Here is a 21644-nt window from a genome sequence, read left to right as displayed (position 1 = left end):
AAGTTTATCAAAGAGTAATAAGACTGTCATAATCAATTTTGCTAGAATATATTTGCCCCTGATTATCTGATATGCTATGGACTGATAAAGCAGTACCCTACAGTGTGCCAGAAGTATAGCTGATTCACCTGCCTGGCCTACTTACATCTCATTGGCCCAAGCAACTGAAAAAGAAGTGTGTTTGCAGGATGTGCAAGATCCTGTGCTTAGCAAGTATTTTTTTTTCACTGTTTATTTTATTTCTTTTGCATTCATATTCGGTCTTTTGATACAAAATGCTGCAGTTCTCTGTTGTTTCTTCGAGGGCTGCTCCAAAAATAATTTATTTATAGTGCTGGCCCATGACACCAGAGGCAGATGTTGGTGGAATGGCAGTAGAGGCTGAACCTTCCTGCCAGTATTCTGTTTCATTTTGTTCCGGTGTGACAAATGGCAGCAGGACAGCCTGACACAGTGGCATCTAAAATGAAAGTGCAAAGTGAAAGACAAGCTTTTGCTAAAACTATACAATTACAAGCATGGCATGCAGGTTCTTGTTGACCACTGGTGAAAATGCAGAGCTAATGTTGAAAAAGAGTGTTTTGTTTGAGAATTTGCTCCGTCAACTAGTGTTATTGTGCTACTTGTATCTGTTGTAGTTTCCATGGAAATAAATAGGAGTAATTACTTTCAGAGCATCCTACATAGTTTCCATTTTATTTTTTCTTACTCATTTATCTTTGCTAAGTGGAATAGACATATGTTCTTTAAAATCAGTACTGTCCCATTTTATGGCACCTGCTTTGCTGTTTCAAAAAATCAGAAAAACAGGTACATGAGAAGATGTAATTGGTCTTTCCTGTGCCATGGACCTGCTTATCTGATGAAACTGTTGCACACTGAGAGTACTTTTTCCATAAGACTTCTTCCATAGGCCATGCATTATCATTTCTTTTGTCTACATCTCATCAGTCAGATGAAATGCTGCTGTAAGTAAGTTAACCTTTTAGTACATGGATATTACAAGGCGTGCTAGTTCTAAATGTAGCCATGTAATGTTGCCATGGAAATACAGCATTATAATGTATAACTAAATTTTCTGTATCCACCTTATTTCACTAACACAAATAAGAAAAGCTGCAATCAGACAAATGCTATACCCATACTTTCTTTCAATGTTTAATATTGCCTTTTGAAAATCAAAAGAAAGTGAAAGCAAGATTTTTTAGTTACTGGAAGACTCTCTCTTCATGTTATAATTACATTTTACATGCATTCTCTATTAAATGTTCATACAGCATTGTGCATCTAAAAACTCTTCAGTCATTCATAGAATTAAAATGTTTTTCAAGTCTCATCTGTAACTTACAGATGGGAAAAATTATGTACTTCAGCAAAACCTAGATTGTGAGGTGAATCAGTACCAGTTCTAACTTGACACTTGGTCCCTGATTGTTGCATTTAATTGTATTGTTTAACCACTGAAAGACATAGAATGTAAGTAGATGAACATAGATTAACTATTCTGGTAATATGACAGTATGTAATGCCCAAAGCTGTACTATAGACTGGAAGACAGCAAGAGTTATCTTTGAACTTATGCCACAGAGGCACTAAAAAGGAAAATTCCATTCATTAAAATCAACGTATGAGAAATAAAGCATGTATACACTGAAATATCTATTAATTGTAACAGTGTGAGTTATGGTAATTTAACTAATCTGTTTCTAGATGGACTCTGAGAAACTCAGTAAAAATTTCTAAAGCACAGTAAAATACAGAACACTGTTCACTTTATAAAATACAATGTAGTTATCAAGTAGTCTTCAATACTAGGAGCCACTGTGTTGACATAATGAATAGATGGCTGCTGGACACTTTTCACTTGGGTTTTTGGGACTGGTGCAAACTAACAAGGCCCAAGGTCCAACCAGCCAGCTGGCCTATCAAGTCCCATTGCTAAACCATATTTCTTAATGCCCTGTCCTAAATACCTGTAGACATAGGGACTCTACTGCTACCCTGGGTAGCCCATCACAGTGCTTGATCACCTTTCTCTGTGAAGAAACATTTCCTGTTATCCAGTCTAAACCTCTCTTGTTGCAACATGAGATCGTTTATTTGCCTCCTGTCACTTGTGACCTGAAAAAAGAGATGAACTCCCTCCTCTCTGCAACATCCTTTCAGGTTTTCAAAGAGAGTCATCAGTTCTCTCCTTTGGCTCCCTTTCTTCAAACTAAAGTACCCCAGTACCCCCAACCACTCCTTTTAAGTCTTATATTCTGGTCTCTTCCCCAGCTCTGTTGTTTTTATTTGCACTGAGATGGATTAGGCTGAAAAGAAGGAAGTAGGGTTTCTGCATGTATTGGAGACATTCAGTAACAAGGCCGTTTGGACCCAGGTATGTCATAGAGAACTTCAGTCAGAGATCTTTCCTGTTCCATGAAGCTAGTTGTTTCTTCTTGGTTGTTGAAGAACAAGGTGTCTGCGTTAGTGCAAATACTGTAGGAGTTTTTTGATTTGTCCTTTTTGTCTGTCAGTTTACAAGACAATTAGTAACCCTATTGGTCAACCTCAACATAAGTTATATCATATTATAACATAAATATATCTGAGCTAGGCTTCAGCTATACTAGTTGCACAGATACACAAGACGTCTGCTAAATGTCTGACTTGGCAGCCCAGCCCACATGTATTACTTCTGCCAGTAGGGGAGAGACAGCAGCAGGCTGGCATCCCAGCATACCTGTGAGTCTTTGCTGGTCCAAGTACTAGATCTTGTCCCCCAGTATAAAATTAAGCAAGAGGCTGTGGAAGAAAGAAGACAAAACAGAAACTGAGAGATTTCAGCAGCCATGAAAGAACCTATGTGGCCACATGGAGAGGTCAGAGGAGGTAAGGATGTTATTAGGGATGGGCAGGAAATCTTGGCTTGGATGCTGGGGAAATAAGCTGAGATGTGGCAGAGAGGATAGGAAGAGCTGGAATGTTGTGAGGAGAGAACATAGAGGAGAGGTTGCTGTATCGGCAGTTTTTGAAAGGTGTGGACTAGGTTATTTAAGGAATTCACATCTGTTGGCCACCTGCATCTTCTATTTTTTGCAAATCGTGGGCTGAATAGAAGAGGAGAGATTTTCTTACAAGTGTTCGTATGGATATATAATAAAAAGGGAGCTCACACTGCAAATTCATTACAAACCATGAAATGAAGACCTGGGAGTCAGACTGTCAGGATTTAACAGGAAAAGTTGAAGAGTTTTTCCAAAGTGCTTCCCAAATTTCCCTTGAATAAAAATGGACTAAGAGATTTTTGATGTGTTCAGCCTCACACCACATAGTGCTTTTAAGATTACATGTGTATAAAAAATGACCTGCTAAAAGACTTTCTGCAAACTTGACTGGAACATTTCTCTGCACAAATTTGGTCTAAACTATTTCATATAAATTAATTGGAAGTTGCTGCTTTCAAGACAGAATGATTGTCTTCATGGCAGATAAAGATGTACTTTCATCCAGGCTAGACAGTTTTTTTTTCAGCCATGCAATAGAATAAATGATGTAGCAGAATGTTGTCCATGAAGCCTCCTTAAATTGCTGTCTGTTTTTATCTTGGATAACTAGTTAGTCACCTATCTGTAGAAAACACAGCTGTGACAAGCAATTAGATTATAGGACTTAAAAGCACTCAGTGTCACTAAAATGATGCTCAAGGAAAGAGCTGTCTGTTCTTTATGTTATGTAATCACTGGCAACTGGCAAAGTACAGTTTGCAAACTAAGAGATACACAGTCAAGAATTCATCTCAGAGTCTAATTCAATGCTGTGAATGTACTTTCCAGACAAATATTCAAAAACTTGTTTTCTGCATAGTAATGAACACTCTAATTTTTTCCACCAGTGAAAACTTGGCTGAGAGAAGATACCACTAAAGGTAGACCAGGAGACCTTCAAATAAGATACTTAGATTCTACCCTTAAACATCATTCTTCTGTCTCTTTAGAGATTTCTGATGAAGATTTTATCAAGAAATGCAGAATTTATTTCTCTAGTTCACCATTTTTGCCCCTTCTGTCAACGTCCATCTCTTGCAACGTGGAAGGTGGCCATATGTCCCAGAAGTGTTTCCTTTCATTACTGCAAGGCAGGAATGCTTTTACATGAATCCAGTGATGAGTGAATTTGCATGTACTGCATGTGTTTCAGCAAGACAGTTGGAAACCTGAGAGTCTACAGCTGTGTTGAATTAAAACCTAGAAGGATTGCAAAAGAGACTGTAAGTTTTTAATAGTTTATACAAGACACATCTTTTCTTATCTGTGTTGTCTATTTGATAGTTTAACAGTTTAATTGAATGACAATTTTTCTTTATCTCTCATAATATTATAATATACAGAATCTGCCTTCCTCTGAGCCAGTGTCAGCGGTCTACGGGCTGGTTCAGCCCAGTTCCATGACTAGCGGGGTGGAGGGATTTCACGAATCCACTCCTCCAGAAATGGGAAACAGGGGACCCCAAAATAACTAAATACAGTGGCAACGATCTGAGGAGAAACAAACTAATTTACTAAATATCGTATTAGAATGCAAGATAACACAATGTAACACAATATAATCAGAATTGAAGCTAATAAATCAAACATAATGAGAGAGAGTGTCCGAAAGGTGGAAAGGCCTCACCGTAACACTGAGGTGAGATGCACATTCTGGTTGAGCAGCAGGGAGGAGAGCCTGATGAAGAAGGAAGCAGTTGGAAGCAGTCAGATGACCTACCAAGGCCTTATATCTGTTCCTCCTGAGCAGGAATGATAACAACACAGCAAACAGTCTTCTGGGGAATGTAGTTCTCCTTCTTTTCTGGGACAGGTACCCAGAAGTGGAGCATTAACACTTTAACTCCTAGTGCACTATGTGATGTTATGATGTGGAATACCAATAACCAGAAATTATACAACCATGACAGCCAGACTTCTGTATCTCAGCACTGGTTAGATTGCTTCCTAGTAGTTATCTCTGAATTAAAAACTCAGTAATGTTTTCTAAGAAGCTTTTCTTTGCAAATGAACATGATGTCTTCTTTGCCTTCCCAATTTGCAGTTTCCTATTCTGATCTCAGTATGCTTTTGAGGATCCCATACTGAGAAGATCTGCAGTAAAAAGCTGCTGGAAGTTGGTTAAGTGACTTTGTGTCACAGAAGTAGCAGTCAGTGGACTGCTGCTATAGATTACTAGGAAGGTGTTAACTCATGCTTGAGTATACTATCTTATGCTCAGGTAAATGTTTTTACTTTCTCTCTTTATAGTACCTGCATGCAAATGGGATTGTGCATCGTGATTTGAAGCCAGAAAATCTGCTCTATGCAACACCAGCACCAGATGCACCACTGAAAATAGGTAAACAGCACTAAATAGATGTTTCCCTAATTCGTTAGTACCAGTAGTATGTGCTACAGGTATGTAATTCTTGCCACCACTTTGTTCTAAGCTAATGCTTATACTCAAGTGAACAGTACATTACTACTTTAGAAACGTGATAGTGTATGGTGTTTTAAAAACAAACACAGAAGTGAATTCTTGTTGTGGTTAATTTACAGCCTAAATCTTGCAGAAAGCTGTAGACAGTAAGAGCACAGGTGGACAAACAAGGATCATGGAGTGAGCTGTATGCACCACTTCTGTGTTCTTTTTTTGCTAAAATAGTATTATAAGGGGGAAGATTCATAGACACAGTAAGTGCAAGTTTGCAGACAAGGAGAAGAAAGTAAACAAACCAAGTATGTCCTCAGAGCGGACCTGTGGGACGAGAAGAAATACTCATCGTTATAGGGCACAGGAAAGGCACCCTGAAGCAGCAACAGGGAGGGGTGAGGAGGAGGAGAGGTCAGGCATCTCTGAGTGAGGATGTTATACATCAGTGCCCTCAGGAGCAGCAGCCGCTTGCCTAGGGCCTGACTTCCAAAAGCTGAGCATGTCCCACTCTTCCTGTAGCAAAGCGGAGTTCTGAGGAATCCAGCAGGCGTCATGTTGTGTTCAGCCATGGACAGCTGCTGACCTAATTCACACAAACAGAGCAGTGCAGGGCTCCCTGGTGGGATCTGGGTTGTGGCATTCCAGATATATCAAGCTGGAAAAGGACTGATCTGTACATACTAAAAGAACAAAAACCCGGAGGCTCTTGCTCTCATCTTCTTAAAGAACTCTGTCATGTGCTGTTTTCCAGCAAATGATATTCCAGATATTCACTGCTCCAAGTCTGTTTGGAAGTACCACTCTGTGCTCCTTTGTCAGGGAGCAGGTGAGCATGTGAGGAGTGAAAGTGTTCCATATTTATTATGCTTGTGTTCATCATAGGTTTCAGAAGCCAGTTTTCCACAAACTATTTTTAAGTAATTTCTTACACATTTCTAGGAAAGCATTGCCATCTCAGGATGATAGTATCTGCATTTACATTTTCCCATGGCTCTGAACCGCTGTTACATGTAATAGTTTAATGTAGCACCCAGCGGCTATGATTTGATGGCTAGTAGTACGGGCTTCTGGAGCATTCATCCTCACCTCTGTCCTCAGCCCTCCTTCCCTTTTCTGTCTCAGATGCCAGTCCGTTCCAAAGGTGCTGCCATATGAGTGAATCACAAATTAGATAGCACTGAGGTGAGAAGAAAGTACAGCTGCTCTGCTGAAAAGATAGCTCCACTTAACTAGCTCAGCTTAGTCGGTTTCAAGAGATGGCAGGAATCATCATCCTGAGACAGTAGTGAGGCTTAGGTGTAATGCTACAATTATCTCTCTTAAGCAAGATTTTCTATGTGAAATATGAAGACATAGCTGCTACCTATAGCTTGCTGACATTAAAAACCTAGAAAATTTAAGAAAAATAGAAAATAGGCTACTTTGGAATAAGATGGGCATATTTTCAAAATTACACCCTCTGTGTAACAAACCCAGCACTACACACTTTATTGTATAGGTGCTGTGTATCTTGCACCTCCTACAGCCGTGAGGAATGGAATGACAGTATGTTGTACTTTGTTCTTAAATTGGATAGTTCTTTATCTTTTGATTAAGCTTATTGCCTCGTGTAAAGATAGATCTGTTTTACAATGGATGGCAGTATTTGTAAAATATATTACTGCTTAGATCAATTATAATACATAAGTGTTGAACCTTTTAGGGATGAGTGAACACTAACAATAAATGTATAGAATAAAATATGAATTACTTTTATCCTGATCAAAATGTACATTTTATATACACTGTAACAAAACACATTTATTTTGCATTTTTAAGGACAGATTGTCATTACCAAAATTGTCCAAGAAACCACTACAGAATGATTTTTAAGACAGAAATTCTGTTCTCTTCTGTTACCTTATTGAATTATTTTATCTATTGAATTACTCGCAAAGTGAAAGCTGAATATGTGCCTGACGCAAGTTTCTGTATTGCTGATTTTACACCCTCAGGCATCTCACTATATTGTCTATGTGCAATCCTCAGGATAAACAAGTTACGTTTGTGTCAGCCAAGAATACTCATTCATACAGACAGTTTTTTCCTTCTGTAATGCAGTCTGGGTAGGTTCCTTAAACTGAACATCATTTCTCAAAATGACAGTACTGTACATTTAACGCATAGTTGCTCGTTAAACTACATGTACAATGTAACAATCATTATTTTACAAGGAAGTAAAAACACTAATATTTCTAAAAAATCTCAACAGCTGATTTTGGGCTTTCCAAGATTGTGGAAGATCAGGTGACCATGAAGACAGTTTGTGGAACTCCAGGGTACTGCGGTATGTTCTTTTATTATTTAAGTTTACTGGACTTAATGTGAGAATGTTACATTTTTTCTTTCCGAGGTGAATTTTTTCTTCCTGAAGTCAAAATTCAAAAAGAATCTAAAAAGCAGAAATAAATAGAAAACTGAAATTCAGAATTGGGACCATGTTCAACTTTTCTAAATATACATTCTCCAGTACTGAAGCTTAATCAAAACATATGCTACAGTACAAGTTCATTACCTGAATGGAAATAAGTCCAACCATTATAAAAATGCTGACACTACTGATACAATGCTTGAGAAACATCTCCAGAAATTTGGACAATGCAAAGCATAATGGAAACCATTAAAATATAGAAGAGCTTACAAATATTTGAATATGAATTACGGTGAATTTATCTTAAATAATACTTTTTTAATGCAGAGGAAATCAAATTATCCCTTACAGTAAGCTCATAATTTAACCCCTTAATCCCAAACCATTTAACTATTTAATAATATATGGTTTTAAATGCAGTTTTACTTAGACTATGTGTATGGGAACTGCTGAATCACAGCCTGAACCTCTGATTGATCACCTGAGGCAAGCAATGAGTCAGCCACGGGAGCACAGGTGAAGGCAATTCATCTGTGCTGCAGGAAGGGGTGCAGCCTGGCTCCACCTCTCCTAGACCATTTAAGAGCTGACTGCCAGGGGGAAGGATCTCTTCTGGAGATCTGCTCCACTGGAGTTTCCTATGTGAGCCCAGGATAGGGTGAGTGTCCTTTTCTGCTCTAGTACAATAATTATATAAGCCAAGCTCTCAAACATACTATGTCATCTGTATATTCATTGATTGTACAATTGTGCCAGAGCAGGACCTATATAATTGTTAATGTATGGTATGGTTTGTCATGTTATGCAGTAATACAATATAATAATGAGTGCAATATCAGTGCTGAAAGGAGCCTCACAGACTGTCCGGCAGTTTTCTCTGGGGCATACCATGCATGCTGCCATTACAGCTATCACATCCGCACATTTGCTGACAGAGCAAAGTAACAACCACCTTGTGGATGCCTGGAGGAGAGGCTCTCTGGACTCATAGAGCCAGAAAATGCACCAGAAGTGGATCCTTTATTGCCAAAACTGCCTTATGATCTGAGTACTGACCATGCAAAAAGATGCTCTCATGAAACAGAGGATTGCAATTGCCTTTGCAGTCTACTTACCTTTCACTGGTAGGTGCTTTTGTGTCAGGAAACAAGCTGATAACCAAGGATAGTGGTGATCTTGTTTAGCCTAAAGCAAATTTGTTATGCTTGCCATGGTGGATACTCATCTCTTGCACCCATGTCATCCTATGCAGAAACTAATTTCCATCTTTCTTAGTGAACTCTTAGTCCTGAATGTAGCTTCCTAGGAGTGTACTGGAAGGTAAGCATATCAGGTAGTTTAGTACAGAGTTAAGCCAGGCTGGGTGGAAACTAAAGACTTGATATTTGACTTCTCAAGTGTAGAAGCAAAGGATAGAAGACAATGGAGAAGACCATGATAATGAGATTCAGGTAATATGTCTGTTGGCTTGATGTCTTAGTCTGCCAAGCGCACGTACGTGGCAAGTATGCCAAGTATACTTTAGAGAAGCACTGAATTCCTATCTATTTAGTGTCATAAGACTGTACTCTGAGTCTTGTTGTCTTCTCTCATTGCTGTTAAACTATAAATGCTATAAAACTTGTTATTATTTAGGCCTTTTAATGACTATTTTTATGTATTGTTAAAAATATGATGAGGCTTTTACGCACAAAAGAGCCCTCAGAGTAGAGATGGTTTGGTGAGAGAGGTGAGATGGAATGTCTGTGCTGAAAAGGTGTGAAAGGAGCTTTGTTCCTTCAGACGTGGACCTGCAATCCTTGCCTTATGATCTGAGTACTGACCATGCAGAATTCCTGGTGCTTGGAAGATACTCAAGTATTACTTTCCAGAAGTGGAAGAAACCCAGAAGGAGTACTGTTGAAATGCCAAATTAAACTATGAATAACTGATAGTCTTAGGCTGCCAGTTCCCACATCCTGCCCACTCTGCCATCAGCTGTTTTTCCAGAAAGGGCACAGCAAGGAAAACATACACTTGGAGCCTGGATATTTTGGAATCAAGACTTCACCATCCCACTGTGCCTGCAACAAGCAAAGTAATGTAGAAAACTGGAAACAAGAAGATGGACACAAAGAACTTAACTTGCTGAGTTGTTGTCCTTTGAGTGAACTTAAGAAGAAAGGGATTGCTTACAGCAGCACAGAAAACAACACAACATAGATCAGTGATTCATGGACGTCTGTTACTGCCAACATCTAAAATAACAGCAATAAATCAGTGCAGTCCATTCTCCACAAGCAAACTTTACAGAGAAATCATATAACTGTGCAATCATGGTCCAGATAGCAAGGTAGACCTCAGCATTTAGGTTTTTGGTCTGTTTTGTGGTCATTTTACATAGTATTGGTGAAAGGAGCAGAAAACAAAAAGGACTGGAAGTCTTCTTTGTTATCCTGAACAAGAAGATATTACTAGAAACATAACAGTATCAGCCAATAAACATAATAACTGTCCTGTCTTGTTCAGAATCACAGAATTACAGCTCATAGGGCCCTGCAGGATATCAGCAACTATGGCAGAGGAGGCATTAGGTAGCATCTCTTTTTCTGGTTCCTCTGCACCTCTTTCTTCAGGGTCATTGGCTGCTTTGCCTCCAGGCTGTTCTGTTAGCTACATCTGGGTTCAGATCAGTAGAGATCTGGCATTCCTCCACAAAAACATCCCCTCTCTGTTCACCAGTTTCCCTGATAGAAGAATGAAGAGGCAGGGAAAGTCTGTGCATACAGTAGGAAGCATTTGCCCAGCTCCCAACTATGGGTATATAGCAAAACCTGGTGATTAATGCGCTTTGCGTTCTATACTAATTATCTGTAAAAATGCTTGTTATGTTTTGGCATGGTAGATCTTTCAGATTGGTTGAAGAAGTCTGAGCAAGCTGTCCAGAGGCCATCAGGGGGGCAGGAGACTAAGGTCATGCTCTGGGAAGTGTTGCTTTGCAGGGATGTTGCTGCACACATGCAGCAAGAGCAATTGCCTGAATTGCTCTTGTCTTTCTTTAGGGCTGAAATCCTTTACAGGAAATTAAGGAAAGATCCACGTCTGAGGTGGCCATACTTGTAGTCCCTCATTTGAAGACAGAGGGACACAGTGCTCAATGTCCTTGTAATGAAGTCGAGTAGACAAGCTGAACTAAAGTACAGAACCACAGATGAGAAAAATCAAAATGAAGGACTAGGGAAGGAAGGGGTAGGCTGTAAGAGGAATTAAGTAATATTGGGATGTGGTGAGAATGGAATAAAGCACACTTACAGTGTTTCTCATAAACTTTAGATATATTCATACAACTGAAGTTTCAGAAATAAAATTCAAAGTACTAAGTAAATAAATAAAATACCAAAGTAAGAATGCTACCTACTTTTGTCACATTGCAGCTGCAGTGCTGTGTAGCTATTTCTTTTACTTTTGCAAACCTAAATCCAAAAAGCTGTTTGACTCTGAAGTTCACCATTCATTTTGCACTTTATTCTATCAGTGCTTGGACATGTCTTTTATTTCTTTATGCTCAGTGTAGGGAATCATCTGCCTAACTAAGAATTTTAAGGAGTAGACCTTGTTTCAAAGATGCTTGTAGATATGCACTGAGTTTATATTGGTGACCTTTGTGACAGTAATTTCTGGGTTCGAATTTCATCTTATTGACAAGACTTTTATCATCTGCAGCCCCAGAGATACTACGAGGATGTGCCTATGGCCCCGAAGTGGACATGTGGTCTCTAGGGATCATCACCTACATTCTGTAAGTGCAGATGTTGTCATAAGGTGGTATGCAGTTGCCTCCTTTGTTTTTAAAAATCACCTATGACTTTATGTATCAGCATTGTGTATGAGCAGTATGTGTGAGCTGTGCTGCTGGAAAACAAAGAGACGCTAAACTTGAGTTATGATATTTATAAAGTTGTTTAAAGAAGTCAGATGCTAAAGGAACACAGCAAAATATTCATATTACATATTTGATGAATATAACATTTCATCTTGAATAGCAGCAAGATCTGTGCAGAATCGTACTACTAATGTGAATGAAAAGCAGTCAAGCTGCTGAAAACAGAAGGAAAAAAAAGATATAAATGTCAGAATGTGTACATTTTTTTTTCATTCGTACAGACTGTAAAATGTACCATAATTTTAAGTAGCTTCTCAATTACAGATGGGGCACACAGAAGCTAAGATGCATGCAATAGCTTTACAGTACCCCTGTGTCAGCCACTGATGCTGCCATGCCTCTGCAATTGTAGATTCAGCCCCACTTTAGTCAGGAAGCAGTGGACAGCCCTGGACTATGTCTTTGCAACAGTCTGATTAAATGATTAGTGTTGAAAATAAATGTTCCTTGTCTTACAAAATATCCAGAGATTCTGCTGTTATCTGTAAGCATACAGAAACAGCTGAAATTGCAAACGTAGACCAACACTTTCCCACAGTTGCATCTAGAGGAAAGCATTTATGGCTGCATTTTAATATGGCTAGTCCCAATTCAATTGCTAAGTATTGCAATTATGTTATTCTATCAGTGGAATCTTTCAAATGAAGATCTTTGATAAGGGAGAGTTACGTCTTTTGTATTGGCACTTCTCTTCATGGGAGAATGAATGACTTCATTTATTCCCTTGGTAACACAGATGCTAAGCTGGCTTGTGTAGTTGTATATGATGCTAGCAGGATGCCTTTTATAGGAGGAAAATGGGATTTTGCACATACACATTAAAAATACAGAAGGTTTTCTAAATTTAGGTCCATTTTCCTTCCCCTTCTAGGACTCACTGTGTCCCACAAGTACAATGCATAATAATGCAATTATTTTTTTCTACCTTCTGGAAATAATTATATTTTCTAGGATTTATTCAAAAAGAACATTTAAGGGTATATAAACACTCTGATGGAAATAATAGAAAACATCTTCTGTCCATAAGCTTCAAATAATTAATGGCTCTCATTTGTCCTATAAAAAATAAGCTGTAGTATTTCTCTAATATGTCAGGAAATGCATGCGTGTCTTAATGATGAGTTTTGGTGGCCGTGCTTTCTGTCCTTGTTATTTTTTGATACAGTTTTGTTGTCTGCTCTTTCTAAATGTGAATCTTTGTCTCAAGATCTGCTTTATGTCTCAAATGCTGGCTCTTCTTTATACCCAGTGTCCTAATAGTGCTAACATAGTTGTATTTTCCATTTTTATTTCAGCTCATACTGTTTATTTGTGTAAAAGTTGAAGTGTCTTACCCAGAGCTGTGCAGGGCTGCTGTGCACAGGCCTTGCTGTCATTCTACAACGTGGCTGCATGGGTTCATTTCAGGCTCAGGGTTGAGTTTGGTGGAAGAGGGGGTCATTGATCCAATTGATCACTTCTCGTCAGCTCTAATGGCCCACACTTAACAGAGAGATATGAGATGTAAGATGTAAGCATGGCTGACTCTGAGATGGGAGAGGTGCTTTTCCTCTCCACAGGTGTAAGAATTAAGGCATGGGCTTGCCTGACTATTGAATGATTGATGAATAGGTTTTGTGCTTGAAATTGAGAGCCTTCTTTAAGTAGTGCTTCCTTTCGGGTGTAGTCAGCTGCAAGTGAGATCACATACCAGATTTCTATTATACTATGTGGAGCGCTGTTTGCTATGCACAGCCTTTGTACATCTTCCAGCTGTTCAGGACATGCTCCCAGGCCTCATTAAATATCTGCACTGGTGTAAACAAGCATATGAGCTCCTCCTGTGCAACACAACCAGAGCAGATAATCCTCTGCTTTTCCTCCTGGTCTTCTCCTCATACTTTCCCATCAAAATCCTACTTGATCTACAGGAGTAGGCCAGACAAAAAAGGGTAGTATCTTGTTGCACTTGTCTGGCTCTTCTGTTTACCTTGTAATATTCCACAGCTGTATTCTTCCAGTTAGTGTAAAGCTTTGTAGATCAACATTTCTGAATGTTTAGAAAGCTAAGACCAGAAAGGCACCTTCACAATACCTAATTTATTGATCCTGCAGCCTAAAGGACTATGTTGCATGTCCCATTTTCATATTTTAGCAGGAGAAATGAGCATACATACAGTCCAAAAATATATGGTTGTCTGTTCCCCTCAAACGGAGCGGACATAAGAGTTAACTACCTTGCTATGGAAGAGGTGTGTATAAACCTGTGTCTTCTCACCAATACAGACTTTATGTATGAGGTGATTAAAACAACTTTTGACCCATACTTGACAGAACAGTTACTTCTGATTTCAGAATTCCAGGGAAGTCACATTTATAATTTTAGCAACGAAGAGGGATAACATTGCGCATTTGCTACATAGCAGTCAACAAGTATTTAGGCTTTGTTCATAGTCAGGATTGCATGGATTGTGTGAATAAGGGTGTTTTTTTTGTTTTTTTTTTTTTTCCTTTACCAGCAGACTTAAAGAACATAAAGCTCTGTCTGGTAAATTCTAATTGATTCTGAGCCTTGTTATTACTGACTTTTCTTTATTGTGTTGATAAATGATTTAAAATGAATCAGCATAATCCTGATATAAATGAAATCAAGAGCAGCCATGCTGGATTTCACCAACTTAATTTATCTACTTTGAAACCAAATCTATAGTTTTACTGACATAATATGACATGTAGCAAATGATCTGCCTAATGAAACGGAGATTTTTTTGAGAAGTGGAAATGTATGTATAGAAATTCTTAATTAAACTACAGTAGGCAATAGTAGTGAATTGCGATGAAAATATGTTTAGATGTAAATAGAGATTCACTTTAAAGGCTTCCAACACGGTCAGAGCAAGCTTTAAGTACAGTTTCATTATATGTAATCAGTTACCTGGTAACCAGAAGCTAATTTTGACTGAACAATTAGTGGTCCGACAGCTGTAATCGTGGAGATACTCCTTGGGGAAAGGAGCCAACCTGAAACAAGCTCAGATATAGTTCTGAGAAAGGGAAATGGAAGGGAAGGGGCAGGATGACCATGACTGGCTCCCAGCTACTGTACTCCTGTATTTGTAGACTGAATCCTTATACTTTAAGCCATCTCTGTTAAACATGGAATTGAATAACACCCAGAATGTGCTTATGGTAGAGAATTTTTCCTCTGCATCAGTGAGTGATGCAGCTGTTCAGGCTGAATACCACTCTCAGAAAAACACATTTGTTCCTTGAACATCTGTCTCCTTTTTCAGGACAGTAAGCACGCTGTTTGACTTTAAAAATAAAAATAAAAACAAGTTAAAATGTGAAGTTACCTTCACATTTTTTCACAGATTTCAATCTGTTGTTTTGCAGTTTTGTTATTTTCCTATAATCATCTTGTTGCTTGTCGCATTTTCCAGGGATAGAGTAGTGGATAGAATTTTTGTTTAGCTCAGAAAACTTACTGGTTGAAAAGGAAATTCACTCTGAAGCATCTGATTATTTGTGGAGGCATGATTGAAAAGCACAAAAAATGTTATAAAATAGACTATAATATACATAAAGTAGTAGAAACTATTTCTATCACTTTGCTTTCTCTGGGATCAACAATGGGGATCTGTCAGGATCTATACTGTTCAGTATTTTCATAAATGCACTCATTAGTGTCATTGCAAAACTTTTTTTATAATGCTTAAGTTACAAGTAAAGATGAGAGCTGATAATGAAAAACTGCCAAAGGATTTTACATTACTGAATACCTGAGTGATAGAATGAAAGAATGTACAATGTTAACAATCCAAATTTGATAGATAAAAACTTCTAACTTCACAGACCAAATGGGGGACTGCTGCTATTTTTTTTCTCAGGGAGAAGATACAGGGATTCTGATAATTACTCTCTGAACATACTAACTTTCTGTTTGCAAACAATCCAGACAAGCAGGTCCAAGGTCAGGAACTGTTAGGAAAGAAATTGAAATCAAAATAGGAAGCATATTTATGCTAATATGAAACTCAACAGAGTGTGCTTGCTGAACAATATTTGCATGTTCTTTAAAAAACACAAAAAGACTCAAAAGAAGGGCAGGAAAGAACAAAGGCTTCAGACTAAGGAGTAACTAAATAATTCAAGCGCTTTCAGCCAGAGATCTGCAGAAGGAATAGGTCCAAGAAGGTGCTTACTGGCATATAGAAGGTAAATGGAGATCAGCTTTTTGCAGTTTTTCTCGGGAACAAGTGTGGAGGTCAATGAATGAAAGTGCTCAGTGGGATATTTCAACCAAGGAGTGAAGATAGCTCTGATGTGCTTGGCCACAGGATAGAATCATAGAATCATTAAGTTTGGAAAAAACCTCCAAGATAATCAAGTTCAATCATTAAAACATTACCACCATGCCCACTAACCATGTCCATCAGTGCCCCATCTTCACATTTATTGAGCACCTTCAATAACCGTGACCACCTCCCTGGACAGCCCGTTCCAATACTTCAGCACTCTGAGAAGAATTTTTCCTAATATGCAGCCTCCACCTCCCCTGGCACAACTTGAGGTAATTGCCTCTCATCCTATCACTGTTAACTGGGAAAAAAGTCCACCCCCACCTCAATGCAACTTCCTTTCAGGCAGTTGTAGAGCAATAAGGTCTCACCTTAGCCTTCTCTATTGTTTAACAGACTAAACAATCCCAGTTGTCTCAGCTGCTCCCCAAAAGACTCGTGCCCCAGACCCTTCGTAGCTCCATTGCCTTTCTTTGGACATGCTTCAGGGCCTTGATGTCTTTCTTGTAGTGAGGGGCCCAAAACTGAACACAGAATTTGAGATGCACCCTCACCAGTGGGGGATGATCACCTCCCTCTTACTGCTGTGTTTCTGATACAAGCCAGGATGGCATTGGCTTTCTTAGCCACCTGGGCGCACTTCTGGCTTGTGTTCAGCTAGCTCAAAAAGTGACTGGAAAAACCCAAGAGACTAAAGATCCATGGAACTTGAATCCTGAGCCAAAGTTTTTGTACTCTTCACTAGACATCTGATTTAAGATAGTCAGAGGCTGAAAGGCTTAAAGAAGTTCTGGTATGACATTTTTATAGCTACTTTTATGTTAAGTCACTATATTAATTGCTCCAATCACAGATAACTGACAGTGGAAGATACTCAGTTTGATCAGCCTTTGCCAGTGCTTGTGAATGCTTATAATGTCACTTCGGTTTGCTCTGTTATATGCATCCTGGCCTGGTTTCCCAAAGTGGGGCATAGGTCATAAAGATGGGAAAGATCAATCAGGAACTATTTCTAGCAACATAAGACCAAGTAATGTTTGATAAACTTATCTCTTTTTTGTCTTTGCAGACTTTGTGGCTTTGAACCATTTTATGATGAAAGGGGAGATCATTACATATATAAGAGAACCCTGAACTGTGAATTTGACTTTGTGTCCCCCTGGTGGGATGACGTGTCTCTGAATGCCAAGGATTTAGTAAGTAAAACAAAAATGAGAGTGCAGAATCTTTTGCATTATACCTATTTGGCTACTTGCTCAGGTCATTTATTTCACTGACACTGAAGATACACAAAGAACTTTGGTCCAAACTGGTTTCTACCATCTTGCTATAGTAAAGCTCAGAGTTTCACTTTTGATCACTGTGTAGCAATCTTCAGATAAGGATGAAAGCCGTGGCTCTCAAAACTCATGCTTTGGGCAGTTCTGGTGTGTTTAGTTCTGGTGATTTGCTTAGCTTTACCTTTTCTATGGACTCACCGTACGTGCATGCCACAGAGGCCACTCCCTTGCCCCTGTGTCAGGCATTGCCAGGCTTAAAAGCTTAAAAGCTATTTGTAAGGAAATTTCAGAGAACCTTTCTCACCTGGGCTTAAAGCAGCAGTGGACTGTGCTGTCACTTGCAATTCTCTTCTTAGAATTTATGTGGGAAGGAAACCTGCATCAATGTACTGCTGCTAAGTACTGTACCTTAAAAAAAAAAAAAAAAGTAAAACAAAATAACTTTTCCATAAGATGCAGAAAACCCTATGAAGTGCAGCTTGTGTGGATACACTTTGCACCCAGCAGTCTTCACCATCTTCATTCCAGAGATATGTCTGCAGTATTTTCTTCCCAAAAGTTTCCTACTCTTGCATTTGTAGATGTGCAGCTCTCCTGGTAACGACAGCAGAAGCAATAGCATAGATAGCATTAGCTACAGAGAGGGCTACAAAAGAAATACTTACACAGTACTTTCTAGTTCATGTTTACAAAAGGTTCTGTAGTGATTGAATGAAGCACTTGGTTTTTTACGTATCTGGTAGTGATTACATGGTGCAAGTCTGTACATGGAATAAGGTTAACAGTCTGCTGTATTTTGTCTTTGTGATGCAGGTTAGAAAGTTAATTGTTTTAGATCCCAAGAAACGCCTCACCACTCTACAGGCTTTGCAGCATCCTTGGGTCACAGGAAAAGCAGCAAATTTTGCACACATGGATAACGCACAAAAGAAGCTTCAAGAATTCAATGCCCGGCGTAAACTTAAGGCAAGTCTCTGGACTTAGTCTCTGTTTTGGCTTTGAAAGTGGCAATAAAATTAGTAGCCTACAGAGGCCTTGTAGACTTTCCAGAGCAGTGTCATATAGACATGTTAAAGTTTTTTATATAAAACAGCTGATGTAGGTAGGAAAGTCAAAAATTATTTAGTTAATATCTGCAGCCAGGCAAATAAAAATGAGACTTGATTGAAAGCTCTACACAAACAAAACTGCCAAGAATGTAAACATCTTTTCCCCAAATAATTTCCTTCTTTCCTACCTCCCTTCCCTCCATGCATCTTTCCAACTATCCATCTGTTCTTCTATCCGTTGGTCTGTCTTGTTTAGTACTGCTTGCTGCATGTTTGGAGTGCTGACAAGAACAAAAAAAATTCTGAGTAATGTTTTCATGAGATATGCATCCATAAATATGGGAAGTACATAGTCTACCATTTAAGCTTTTGATATGTAAGCCACCTACATTTTCTACATCAGTGCAAAGCAGGAATATAACTCATGGCATTATAGTAGAGTCAACATTTTGAACACCTTATGCAAGGTGTTGAGCTGTGATTAACAGTCCCAAACTTTACATTTACAAATACCTGTGAAAGCAATTGTGGAATTATTTATCTGAAGACTAGATACAGTAAAGCAATAATGCTTGTAAGACCTGCAGTGAGAATTCTGAGTCATCAGACTGCTCCTTTACTATCTAATCTACTCATCTATCATGAGAGAAGAGAGGAAAAGATTTATTATGTAAATAATAAATTACAGGTGATTGAGCACCTAACTGATACAACATCAAGAAACTGCCTTTTCCCCTTGTCCCTTCTTCAGTTGCTCAAGATTTGTATCTGCTTAGAAAAGACTTCCAAGATGGCTTTAGCACAGGAATCATTCTCAGCGGCTAGAGTGAGGCTACCTTTGTAGCCCTGTGAAATAAGAATAAAAAGCATCTTGTCTGTGAATTTTATAACTCCGTGCAAAATTAAATACACAGAGAAATAACCCTTAATTTTCTTTTTATTCACTTTTATAAGTTTTGTTATAGTAATGTGAAAAAGAGCAAAGAAAAAGGTTTTGTCATTGAGGACACGGAAAATACAATTCACAGTGATATTATGCATGTGCAGAACTGATGACATGTGAATTAATACTGTTCCCTTCTAAAAGATTTCTGTAGTCTAAGAGCAGGATTGCTGTGTATTCACCGAAGATGTCATGCAATCTTGTTATATCAAAATGATTCAAGAGCACTGAAAAGAGTTGTAAAATTATTTATGAGTGAGCTGTTACATTCTCTGCCCAGAAGGTCACAAAGAACAACATTCCCTCTCTGTACACTTGGAATTGATTCTCTACATATTTTTGCTCTTTTGATCACCAGCTGCCTAGTTTATTCAGACCAGTAAAGTCAACAAATTTATACCTCTGTGCTTAGCAGATGTTGCTTTTTGTAAGGTTACTCAAAATTCCTGTATGAAAACAGAAAGCACGGCAGCATGTTTTTTTCTATTCATCCACAGGACAGAGTTCAGCCAATGTATTACAGTGCATACAGTTGTTTGCCATAATTTGAGTTCGTGCTGCACTGCACTCTCCTCATGCCCTTGTATCAGCCCCAACATTGCAGATTACACACCACTGTTAGGTTGTTGCAAGCAGTGGATGCACACCTGGCCACTTGACAGGGAAGAGTCACCACCAGTGGTGGGCCACATTACAAGCTGTGTTGGAATGCATGCAGCCTGAAGCCCACTGCTTAGACATGCCTGGCTTAGTCTGTGTTGTGATGTGGGAGTCAAAGTTGGTGGTTTGTCCAGATTCCAGGAAAGTCAGATGGATTACCCCTTTCCTATCCCAAAAGACAGTACATATCACTTTACCCTCTGAAGGCTACATCTGGAATTTCTTCATTAATGGGGAATTCATATGTCACCATTCCATAGGCTTCTGCTTTGGCTCTGGCTCAGTGGTGACACTATGTCTCATCATCAGTAGTGATACAATCCAGGAAGCTGTCACCTTCACCCTTATGTAGGAGGCATTACTTTCAGAGCAGCCCTTGAATATATGTCTGTATGAATATATATGTGTGTATATGTAGATATATGTTTTCCTTATGTAATCCATGATAATAAAGTAAAGTATCAGTGATGATAATTATCATGATGGAAAGGAATTTTCTTTTTGCCATCTAACTTCAGTGCAAGTGGTCTGACACGGTTTTAAAAATAATGCTGTGTGTGCAGATGAAATAAAATTTATATTCCTGTTGGTCAACTTTGTAATATTATGAAAGCAGCTCTTTTAAACTGCAGTCACAGCCTTCTAAATCTGTCCTGGAGGTATCTAGATGAAGTTTTACTGAAGAACAAGCAGGATGGTATTCCCAGCACCGTGATGCTGTGGCTACTACAGCTCTGATTCTATAGCTGTAATGCTGGCCGATTATATCCCTTAAGGAATGCTTGTTTGATCCTGTCTTTCTCAGGCTGCAGTAAAAGCTGTTGTGGCATCAACTCGTCTTGGCAGCGCCAGCAGTCACAGCGCTCATGACAGCAGCAAGCCCAGCTGTAGTGCATCTTCTATCCGTGACGGCAAGCCTGAAGAGAAATCCGCTCAGGAAGCAGAAGCAGCTCCAGAAGAAATGTCTTAAGTCAATGCACTCCCTTATTACAGCTGAGATCTGTCATTTCATACACCAGCTAACTTGTCATTCAGCAGGATGGATTCGTAAGCTTGACCTCTCTGGTTCTGCTTTGGGGTGCCAAATGCACTGCTGGTGATTCTACCTTCAATGCATGTGACCACTTATGAAAATAATAAACTGTTCCATAAGGCATGTCAAGGAAACCGTGTTATTTGCAGTAATGCTGGCAGGCAAAAATATGGGGATGAATAACTACCTACCATGATGCATATATTTCATATACATCTATACAGTGTTTCTAGATGTTGTTTGAAACAAATGCTATTTAATTCAGTATGGAAGTAAGTGTCTTCTGTATGTCATACTTTTCTTTGAACTGCTTCCTTCCACATTCATAATCCTATAGTAGACAAAATGGAAGGAAATACCAAATCAGTGCTTTTAAAAAATGTTGTATGAAATAATGCTTTTTACCTGTGAAACTTAAAAAGTACTTGGGGATTTTTATGCAAGAAACATTCCACTATTTCTGGGAAGAAACTGAAATATTAGTTCTACTGGGCATGAAAATGTATGTTCCTCAAGCTTCTGTTGAGAATGCCTTACTCTGAATTTTCGTGTTTATATACAACACTTTAATGACAACCAAAATTACTCAGCTTCCTGCTATTTCATTCTCTAGTAAAGTGCT

The 21644-nt window shown here is 38.8% G+C and overlaps 1 protein-coding gene across 1 annotated transcript; it reads left to right on the top strand.

Moving 5' to 3' along the window:
* The first annotated feature begins 1882 nt into the window (after positions 1-1882).
* CAMK4 (calcium/calmodulin dependent protein kinase IV) lies at positions 1883-21143 on the top strand. Its single transcript, XM_019610572.2, has 7 exons — positions 1883-4252; positions 5280-5370; positions 7697-7771; positions 11558-11633; positions 17127-17253; positions 18151-18303; positions 20795-21143. Exons 1-7 carry the CDS (start codon positions 4163-4165, stop codon positions 20957-20959), a joined length of 777 nt encoding a protein of 258 aa, XP_019466117.1. The 5' UTR covers positions 1883-4162; the 3' UTR covers positions 20960-21143.
* The last annotated feature ends 501 nt before the right edge of the window (positions 21144-21644 follow it).

Source organism: Meleagris gallopavo, chromosome Z (genome assembly GCF_000146605.3).
Source record: "Meleagris gallopavo isolate NT-WF06-2002-E0010 breed Aviagen turkey brand Nicholas breeding stock chromosome Z, Turkey_5.1, whole genome shotgun sequence".
In the NCBI taxonomy this organism is placed as follows: Eukaryota; Metazoa; Chordata; class Aves; order Galliformes; family Phasianidae; genus Meleagris; species Meleagris gallopavo.
The sequence above is the reverse complement of the archived record's forward strand: the minus strand, read 5'-3'. Positions and strand labels throughout refer to the sequence as shown.

Coding starts and splice junctions, on each gene's coding strand:
- CAMK4 (XM_019610572.2), top strand. CDS start 4,163: ATGTACTGCATGTGTTTCAGCAAGACAGTTGGAAACCTGAGAGTCTAC. Junction 7,772..11,557: donor TGGAACTCCAGGGTACTGCG/GTATGTTCTTTT, acceptor TATCATCTGCAG/CCCCAGAGATACTACGAGGA. Junction 18,304..20,794: donor ATGCCCGGCGTAAACTTAAG/GCAAGTCTCTGG, acceptor TGTCTTTCTCAG/GCTGCAGTAAAAGCTGTTGT.